We start from the raw sequence: 11,111 nt of genomic DNA on the forward strand, positions 1-11,111 counted from the left end.
TAAAGCAATTAGTTGCACATCCGCTCAGCTAGTATTCTGATTGTTTTCTATTACTATATTTCATGAATTGCATTGTTATATCTTTTAATATACTATAACAGACATATTTATAAGATATATTTGAAAATAAGACACAAATTGCATTGTTATATCTTTTAATGCACTGTGGTAGACATATTTATAGGATATTTTTGAAAATAAAGTATTATCAAGTGGTGTACCATTTTTGTGGTGATTTACATATTTTGCTTCTTGAACTATGTAATGACTGACTGCAACAGATGAATAACTAGAAATATAACACTACAGAGATCAAAATGGAAACATACTCAGCAAGCTTATGGAAACATACTCAGCAAGCTTAAATTGTTCCAGATATGGTCTGTTGGGCTTTCCATAGTAAATTATTGTTCTTGGACTGGTTACTTGAAATGTTTCCTACAGCTTATATGTTAGAAGGCAGTTGTCATACTGAAGACATACTTTATGTAAATACATTTAAAACTGTATTTTTGCATTATAGCAAATTAAAACAATTGAACCTCATACCGCTAGACAACATTGTAGAACAACGGAAATGAGTGGGATTGTGTCAAAATTATGAAAGATTTAAAGAAAATGTCCAGAGCAAAATTCATTGTGTAGCAAATAAGGTAGGCACAATGTAGTCTGTATAAATTCCATCAATTAGTCCTTTTCCATTATAATGGATAAACCAGCAAGGAACAATTGCCCCATTTTTCAGGTCCTTTCTGTAATCCTTCTGCCAGCCCCTAAAATTTGATAGAGACAGATTTAGTTAAAAACAAGCACAAAATAAGAATTGTGTTTTAGAGATGATGATATTTAGATTTGTACCTAGTAACTGTCAGTTTGTTGCCTTTGACAATCATAGTAGCATCTGGTTTATCAGGATCGGATCCAGCATGGATATCATAAACTTCAAAATCGAGATCATGATAAAACTGGCCTAAAGAAAAAAAAAGACAATGACTGTGTTACTTCTCTGGTGTCAAGACTTTTAGCTCAGATTTATAATTAAGTAAAACAAATGTCACAAGGGATAGAATATGCCTTCATATAGCATCCATCATCAGGCAGGTCAGGAGGTGTAACATGTGAAATGGGACTTCAAGGTAAACCGTAATATTTAATCATAATATTTTGTAACTGGGATGAGCGGCACTTGGTTCTTTTTATTTCTCAAGTGAGCTGCCTTCTGTGCAGAGTTTGCACATTTCTGTTGTTACCTGTACACATACCTCTCAACCTTCTAGTGCAAGGATTCTGGCCAAAGCAAATATTGCGGGTTATAAAGGCCCAAAATCAGGGACAGATTTTAAATATTGCTCTTATAAGCTTAGAAAGTTGTTAGAATAACAAGCTTTGCATAAGCATTCATTTATGAAGGATATGAAGTCTGAAATTCAAATGTTGTCATTATTTAGTGACTTCAATCCTCAGCGATTTTTCAGAATAGCACAAATTTTATGAGGAATAGAATAAAAATATGAGTCAAAAATCTGGACATTTTGTAAAATTCTAGACATTTGAAAGGATATGCATATATTTTTTTTCTGAGTGCTCCTGTCTCTTCCTCCTTACACAAGACATCTCAAAGGTGAATTTCCTGGTCCTCTAAATTTCTCATAGATATGCGCGCCATGTGTGATCAAATGTGCTGGCACCCCGTTCCAGATTAGTTTCATTGCTTTGCACCCAGTGAATTCTGGAATGGACTCTAGTACCCTATGATCCTGAATTTAATAAAAATTGTAATTGCAGAATGACTCAAGGATGGAAGGAAGGAATCTCACTTGCAGTGTAAGCAGATCAGATGACATAATTTTATAAAATATCAGAAAATAACATGAAACCAGTACGACAGAACAAAGCTGGTACCCTAAAAGCATTGAACTAACACAAAACAAATTCAATTCAAGTAAATACAGGCATTCAGTGAAAGTTAAAATGCATAAAACAGTTGAATGCTTTAATTGTAATAACAGCCATGAACGGAGATCTGATACACGTCAAGGAATTATACAATCATCTTACAAAAGCCCGGGACTTGCACTTGAAAACACCTGTCACAAAACTAGCAGCACCTTGTTAACTGTGAGTATTCCTAAGCATGACATGTGATGAATGCTATATGATGTTTTTTCTCACTGGAAATGAAGTCACGTATAAATTTAGGGACCTTTGGTAATGAATATAACATGTACATGGGCCTATGCATTTAGTGCACTGAGGTCAGAAAACATCATCAGGTCATTTAGTGTGTAAGTAAGTCATTCAATGATTATTTGGCTCATTATTTAATTCCATATTCCCTGGGGTTTGTTATTTAGCTTATGACACAGGATGGTCCTATTTTGCTTGTGTGTGTGCACATAACATAACTGACCAGAGGTGTGGACTAAGGCAGTGTTCTTCAGGAACATTGACTGGTCACATTTTGGGATATGACATTCATCATGTGACTTTTGACAAGTACTGCAGTCAGGCAAATAGGAATGCAACACAATGGTAGTTTGCTTAAGAATAATAACTCTGTAACAGAGGAGCGCTTTAGGCATTATTTACATGGCTACTGCATATATCAACGTGCCGTGATCCAAAAAGGAATTGATTTTGTTAACACAACCTGCATCTAAGTAAGATGAAACCTACCTCTCCTCTTTTTTTTTTCTTTTGCAGTATTCACACCCCACGTCTGAACTGTCCAGCCTTAACACACAGTGACCACTCTCTATCCTACACTAGAAAATACCTACCCAGCACATCAGTAGATAAACTAAATTTCTTTCCCCAATATCCTTAAAAGAGCTTAAGAACATATTTGAGAAACTGATAGTGGAGGAAAGGTGAGAATGACAAGTGATCAGTGCCCTAAGACTTTCTGCGCAGGGAAGAGAAAAAGATAATAACCAATGATACCTTTCTTCTTGGGGGGGGGGGATAAGGGTCCAAAGCTGTTTACTGTGCTTTTAAGACAAGGGGGAGAATAAGCAGCAAATAATGCCTGTCATGATCTTGACAGGGCACTAACTGACTCATAATTGGTGGTTTTCCTGGATATGCCTGTCATGATCTGGACAGGGCACTAACTGACTCATAATTGGTGGTTTTCCTGGATATGCCTGTCATGATCTGGACAGGGCACTAACTGACTCATAATTGGTGGTTTTCCTGGATATGCCTGTCATGATCTGGACAGGGCACTGACTGACTCATAATTGGTGGTTTTCCTGGATATGCCTGTCATGATCTGGACAGGGCACTAACTGACTCATAATTGGTGGTTTTCCTGGATCCTGAAGAGAATATGTGTTCTCCATGAAGACTTATGGTTCTGGCCATACCTGTGTCCAGGCAGAAGGAGGGGGCTGAGTGACTCACAATGGGTTGTTTTCCTGGAGGCTGAAGAAAATGTGAGTTCTTCATGAAGACTAACTCCCAAGATAATTTCTCCCACTTTAGCTTATGCCCAGTGCCAATCATAGCTATTTTAAAACTTCTCCACAAACTTAAACCAACCACCCTGGCCACATAATATCTACCAACAGAATTCCTTCAGCTAGCTGCAGAGGCAATAGCCTATCCTGTTGCTATTCTCATTAATAGATCTATATCACAGTGCCAGATACTTACTAATTGGTGGATTTCCTGGATATGCCTGTCATGATCTGGACAGGACACTAACTGACTCATAATTGGTGGATTTCCTGGATATGCCTGTCATGATCTGGACAGGACACTAACTGACTCATAATTTGTGGTTTTCCTGGATATGCCTGTCATGATCTGGACAGGGCACTAACTGACATAATTGGTGGTTTTCCTGGATATGCCTGTCATGATCTGGGCAGGGCACTAACTGACTCATAATTGGTGGTTTTCCTGGATATGCCTGTCATGATCTGGACAGGACACTAACTGACTCATAATTGGTGGATTTCCTGGATATGCCTGTCATGATCTGGACAGGACACTAACTGACTCATAATTTGTGGTTTTCCTGGATATGCCTGTCATGATCTGGACAGGGCACTAACTGACATAATTGGTGGTTTTCCTGGATATGCCTGTCATGATCTGGACAGGGCACTAACTGACTCATAATTGGTGGTTTTCCTGGATATGCCTGTCATGATCTGGACAGGGCACTAACTGACATAATTGGTGGTTTTCCTGGATATGCCTGTCATGATCTGGGCAGGGCACTAACTGACTCATAATTGGTTGTTTTCCTGGATATGCCTGCCATGATCTGGACAGGGCACTAACTGACTCATAATTGGTAGTTTTCCTGGATATGCCTGTCATGATCTGGACAGGACACTAACTGACTCATAATTGGTGGTTTTCCTGGATATGCCTTTCATGATCTGGACAGGGCACTAACTGACTCATAATTGGTGGATTTCCTGAATATGCCTGTCATGATCTGGACAGGGCACAAACTAACATAATTGGTGGTTTTCCTGGATATGCCTTTCATGATCTGGACAGGGCACTAACTGACTCATAATTGGTGGTTTTCCTGGATCCTGAAGAGAATATGTGTTCTCCATGAAGACTTATGGTTCTGGCCATACCTGTGTCCAAGCAGAAGGAGGGGGCTGAGTGACTCACAATGGGTTGTTTTCCTGGAGGCTGAAGAAAATGTGAGTTCTTCATGAAGACTAACTCCCAAGATAATTTCTCCCACTTTAGCTTATGCCCAGTGCCAATCATATCTATTTTAAAACTTCTCCACAAACTTAAACCAACCACCCTGGCCACATAATATCTACCAACAGAATTCCTTCAGCTAGCTGCAGAGGCAATAGCCTATCCTGTTGCTATTCTCATTAATAGATCTATATCACAGTGCCAGGTACTTACTAATTGGTGGATTTCCTGGATATGCCTGTCATGATCTGGACAGGACACTAACTGACTCATAATTGGTGGATTTCCTGGATATGCCTGTCATGATCTGGACAGGACACTAACTGACTCATAATTTGTGGTTTTCCTGGATATGCCTGTCATGATCTGGACAGGGCACTAACTGACATAATTGGTGGTTTTCCTGGATATGCCTGTCATGATCTGGGCAGGGCACTAACTGACTCATAATTGGTGGTTTTCCTGGATATGCCTGTCATGATCTGGACAGGACACTAACTGACTCATAATTGGTGGATTTCCTGGATATGCCTGTCATGATCTGGACAGGACACTAACTGACTCATAATTTGTGGTTTTCCTGGATATGCCTGTCATGATCTGGACAGGGCACTAACTGACATAATTGGTGGTTTTCCTGGATATGCCTGTCATGATCTGGACAGGGCACTAACTGACTCATAATTGGTGGTTTTCCTGGATATGCCTGTCATGATCTGGACAGGGCACTAACTGACATAATTGGTGGTTTTCCTGGATATGCCTGTCATGATCTGGGCAGGGCACTAACTGACTCATAATTGGTTGTTTTCCTGGATATGCCTGCCATGATCTGGACAGGGCACTAACTGACTCATAATTGGTAGTTTTCCTGGATATGCCTGTCATGATCTGGACAGGACACTAACTGACTCATAATTGGTGGTTTTCCTGGATATGCCTTTCATGATCTGGACAGGGCACTAACTGACTCATAACTGGTGGATTTCCTGAATATGCCTGTCATGATCTGGACAGGGCACTAACTAACATAATTGGTGGTTTTCCTGGATATGCCTTTCATGATCTGGACAGGGCACTAACTGACTCATAATTGGTGGTTTTCCTGGATCCTGAAGAGAATATGTGTTCTCCATGAAGACTTATGGTTCTGGCCATACCTGTGTCCAGGCAGAAGGAGGGGGCTGAGTGACTCACAATGGGTTGTTTTCCTGGAGGCTGAAGAAAATGTGAGTTCTTCATGAAGACTAACTCCCAAGATAATTTCTCCCACTTTAGCTTATGCCCAGTGCCAATCATATCTATTTTAAAACTTCTCCACAAACTTAAACCAACCACCCTGGCCACATAATATCTACCAACAGAATTCCTTCAGCTAGCTGCAGAGGCAATAGCCTATCCTGTTGCTATTCTCATTAATAGATCTATATCACAGTGCCAGGTACTTACTAATTGGTGGATTTCCTGGATATGCCTGTCATGATCTGGACAGGACACTAACTGACTCATAATTTGTGGTTTTCCTGGATATGCCTGTCATGATCTGGACAGGGCACTAACTGACATAATTGGTGGTTTTCCTGGATATGCCTGTCATGATCTGGGCAGGGCACTAACTGACTCATAATTGGTGGTTTTCCTGGATATGCCTGTCATGATCTGGACAGGACACTAACTGACTCATAATTGGTGGTTTTCCTAGATATACCTGTCATGAACTGGACAGGGCATTAACTGACTCATAATTGGTGGATTTCCTGAATATGCCTGTCATGATCTGGACAGGGCACTAACTGACATAATTGGTGGTTTTCTTAGATATGCCTGTCATGATCTGGACAGGGCACTAACTGACTCATAATTGGTGGTTTTCCTGGATATGCCTGTCATGATCTGGACAGGGCACTAACTGACTCATAATTGGTGGTTTTCCTGGATATGCCTGCCATGATCTGGACAGGGCACTAACTGACTCATAATTGGTGGTTTTCCTGGATATGCCTGTCATGATCTGGACAGGGCACTAACTGACTCATAATTGGTAGTTTTCCTGGATATGCCTGTCATGATCTGGACAGGGCACTAACTGACATAATTGGTAGTTTTCCTGGATATGCCTTTCATGATCTGGACAGGGCACTAACTGACTCATAATTTGTGGTTTTCCTAGATATGCCTTTCATGATCTGGACAGGGCACTGACTGACTCATAATTGGTGGTTTTCCTGGATCCTGAAGAGAATATGTGTGCTCCATGAAGACTTATGGTTCTGGCCATACCTGTGTCCAGGCAGAAGGATGGGGCTGAGTGACTCACAATGGGTTGTTTTCCTGGAGGCTGAAGAAAATGTGAGTTCTTCATGAAGACTAACTCCCAAGATAATTTCTCCCACTTTAGCTTATGCCCAGTGCCAATCATATCTATTTTAAAACTCCTCCACAAACTTAAACCAACCACCCTGGCCACATAATATCTACCAACAGAATTCCTTCAGCTAGCTGCAGAGGCAATAGCCTATCCTGTTGCTATTCTCATTAATAGATCTATATCACAGTGCCAGGTACTTACTATATGGAAACTCTCCCATATAATACCACTATGCAAGGGTGGTAACTCCTTAGAACTCACAACTACCATCCAATTGCTATTCTATCCCCCTTATCAAATATATTAGAAAGTTGTTCACACTCAACTAATGGACTACATCCTAAAAAACAATTTACTAGCTAAATCTCAGCATGGCTTTAGTCCCTTCCACAGCACTACCACAGCGCTAATGTCCTTTACCAACACAGTTAACCACTATAAAAACAGTAGACAATTTGTGTCTACCGTATTCTTAGATCTATCTAAAGCTTTTGATATGGTCAACCACAATCCATTTCTTAATATGCTCGCTAACCCAAACATCAGCACCTCCTGCATTTCACGGCCCAAAAGCTACATATCAGGACGACAGCAAGCAGTCCAATGGCAGAACCAACTATCCCCTCATTTAACAGTATCCTTAGGGGTCCCTCAAGGCTCCATCCTTGCCCCATTACTTTTCTCTCTGTTTACCGACCAACTGTCTTCCTCCACACCCAAAGCCTTGGTTGTCCAATAGGCAGATGACACCACCCTTATATGTGCCACCCACACATTAGATGGCCTTCACTCCCTCACCCAGTACTGAACCTTGCTCACTAACTCCCAACTTATTCTTAACCCCAATAAAACAATGCTGTTTATTTTCAGCCCATGTAGATCCCCTCCAAAGTGATAATTTTAACATCATGTCCAAAAACAAAACCAAGATTATCCCAACCACCCAAACAAAACTGTTAGGTGTAGAAATAGACAACAACCTGCAATTTGACATTCACATAGCCCAAACTATCAAGAAAGCTCACAAAAAAGTAAGACTCCTCTATCAGAACAAGCAGTTTCTCACTAAACACACTAAAGCCACTATAGCTAGGACACATCTGTTATCTACCCTCCTGTACACCTCCCCAATTCTAACTAACCTTCGCAAGGTTGACTTAAACAAATTAGAATCTTGTTATAACAAGATTACCAGATTTGCTACAGAGACCTCATACAGGACTCATCACTGTGTATCTCTCAAACAACTAGACTGGCTGGAGCTGTGTCAGCTACTGCAACTCAACCAACTGTCACTTCACACAAGCTATACCACCACCCTAATAAAGTCCCAGCACTCCAGGATCTAATTCAGCCCTATACTACAATGAGATCATTAAGACCTAGTAACCGAGATCTCCTAAATGTCATTAAATACAATAATGCTGGGAAATCTCTCTTTGTTTACTCTATTTCTAAAGCTTGGAATACTCTACCCAGCCATATGGCATCTAATAGCTGTGCTACACAATTTAAAAAACTCTTAAAAACACACTATAAGAACAGCTGGTCATGCTCCAGTGACTCCCAAGGGTAAACATTTACTTAATAAAGCATTTTTCCACCATACAACCAATAGTCCTCATAACAAATCCTGATTTATCTACAGAGCTATAGCCCTCTTGTATTTTGCATTATTCCAGTAATCGCTACTTTAACTTGCTGGCTCTGGTCATTGTGCTCACTGCTAACTCACTTTTCTCTTTTCCTGTTCAAACTGTTATGACTCTGTTGTGCTGCTTCACCTGTTACTTAGTAACTATTTAACTTTCTTTGTCATGTGACACAGTAATGCGTGCAGTCTGTATTAATCTCATTTAAACTATTGTTATGAGTGTCTCATTTACAATGTGTGATTTATATATTAATCCCTCTGACAGTATTCTCAGGAATGTTTAGTATTTTACTATGTTTTTACATGAAATAATGAGTTGTGTGTCTCTTCATGACTGATATATGTTATCTGGAGCTGTTTACTATGTACTGTCTCCTATTCTTGGATTGTGTTTTTGTTTTTTTCATCTTGATTGATGTATGTAAACTGGAGTGTTTCTCCCTGGGCCTTCGCTGAAAAAGGATCTGTGTCCAGTCGGACTATGCCAGTAACCAAATGTAAAATAAATAAATAAATAAAAACTTAATGTTCTTAAGATATCCAGAGAAACAAAAAGGGACTAGTCCCTCAGTAGCTCTTTGTCCTGAGGGAATGGACAAATTCTTCATAGGTTCATAGGTTCATACTAGGCTATCTGCCCTAGGGCATTTATAAGCCTAGCCAGAGTGTGTTTGGCTTTCGCCACCCATTTTAAATGAATTTTGCTATGCACTTTTTCGAGGTTAGTATACTGTGCCTCTGTCTAACAGTGACACAGAAGTGATACCCGGGGTAAACCTACTATCTCCCATCCACTCATCAACATTCCTCTTGAAGAGAGTCAATGAGGGACTCTGCCTAACCTGGACTGGGATTTTATTCCAGCGTGAAGGGAGCCTCTGGGTTATGAATCTGTCCCTCCAGCATGTCCTATTTATTTCAGTGCTGTGGTTCAAGTCTCTCGAGCGCGTAGCTCGATGGGATTTGGATTTTCTGAGGTGCAGCATGTCCATTAATTCCGGGTTGGACATGGCTTTATACGTCAGGCACAGATCGCCTCTGAGCAGGCGGTATGCCACTGAGTAGAGCTGGAGTTTCTTTAACTGGGCAGCATATGGCATCTGTTTGAGCCCTTTGATCCTCTTGGTGAGGTACTTTTGGGGTCTTTCCAGTTGCTGTAGGTGTCTGGTAAGGTACATCCCAAAAGGGGCATTGTACTCAATTATGGGCCTGATGAGGGATGAGTAAAGAGGCACGATGACCTCCCCTGATCTAGATGTGAATCCCCTCATGATTATGTAGGCTATATAAAATGTTTTTCTAACCACTTTGGCCACGTGGTTGTCAAATGAGAGTTTGCTATCAACTTGGGTCCCCAGGTCCCTAATTACTTCTTCCGTACTTAATGGATTACCACATATGTGGTAATTTATGGGCACTTTGTTTTTGCCAAAGGGGATGACTATACACCTTTTGGCATTTAGCTTGAGGCCATGGCTCTGGCACCAGTTGTCTGTTTCTATGAGGCTCTTTTGTAGGATGCTTGTGTCGGCTGGAGAGTCGATTATGGGACCCAGTTTGCAGTCATCTGCGAACTTGGTCAGCCACAGTCCTTCCATGTTAGCCTGTACCTCCAAGAAATATATACCGAACAAGAGAGGTCCCAGGACTGAGCCTTGTGGGACGCCACTTGTAACTGGTTTGGAGTCTGACATGGCTCCAGCAATTCTAACCATGTGGGTTCTGTCCTTGAGCCAGTTTGCAACCCATCTAGTGACATAGGGGTTTATATTTAAGCTGGTGAGCTTATCTATAATGCCCGAGTGGGGTATTGTATCGAAGGCTTTTGCAAGGTCCAGGTAGGCTGTGTGGACCACCTTCCCCTCGTCAATGGCCTTGGTGACTGTTTCAAAGAAATCAACCAGGTTTAAGAGGCAGGATCTGCCCTTAACAAAGCCTAAATGGGTAGGATCCAGTGTCTGTAGGTCCCCAATATCTTTATTTATGAGGTCCATGATGATCCTTGCCATAGCTTTGCAGACCAAGCTAGTCAAGCTTATGGGGCGATAGTTTCCAGGATCCGTTGAGGCACCACTTTTGTGGAGAGGGACCGCTGTTGCTGTATGCCACTCTTTGGGTACATATCCTGTAGTAAGGCTGAGACTGAACAGTAGTTTTATGTTTGGGTTTAGTTCTTCTTGGAGTTCATGTAGGACGCAGCCCAGGACACCGTCTGTTCCCATTGATGCTGTGTTTTTTGCTTTGGAGAGGGCGGCTCTTACCTGAGCATCTGAGATGTCAGGGGGGCAGCACTCTGCTGGGATAGATATTTGCCCTTTTGGTAGGGAAGGGGGGGAGAAGTTTGCGCTGAACCTGTCAGCTAGGATGTTGGTAATGTCTGTGGGTTCGGTGTATTTTTTGTCATTTTGG

General features: G+C 41.2%; 1 protein-coding gene across 1 annotated transcript in view; it reads right to left on the reverse strand.

Moving 5' to 3' along the window:
- Window positions 1-592: 592 nt before the first annotated feature.
- LOC122804652 (inter-alpha-trypsin inhibitor heavy chain H3-like) overlaps window positions 593-11,111 on the reverse strand; it is a 1,432,534-nt gene continuing 1,422,015 nt past the window's right edge. The window contains exons 21-22 of the mRNA XM_044074635.1: window positions 859-970; window positions 593-773 (exon numbers count right to left, since the gene is read on the reverse strand). Of these exons, the coding sequence (XP_043930570.1) occupies window positions 635-773; window positions 859-970 (251 nt within the window). The 3' untranslated portion in view covers window positions 593-634. The remainder of the gene's footprint in view (window positions 774-858; window positions 971-11,111) is intronic.

Source organism: Protopterus annectens, chromosome 6.part0 (assembly GCF_019279795.1).
Source record: "Protopterus annectens isolate FY-2018-M chromosome 6.part0, PAN1.0, whole genome shotgun sequence".
Taxonomy (NCBI): domain Eukaryota; kingdom Metazoa; phylum Chordata; order Ceratodontiformes; family Protopteridae; genus Protopterus; species Protopterus annectens.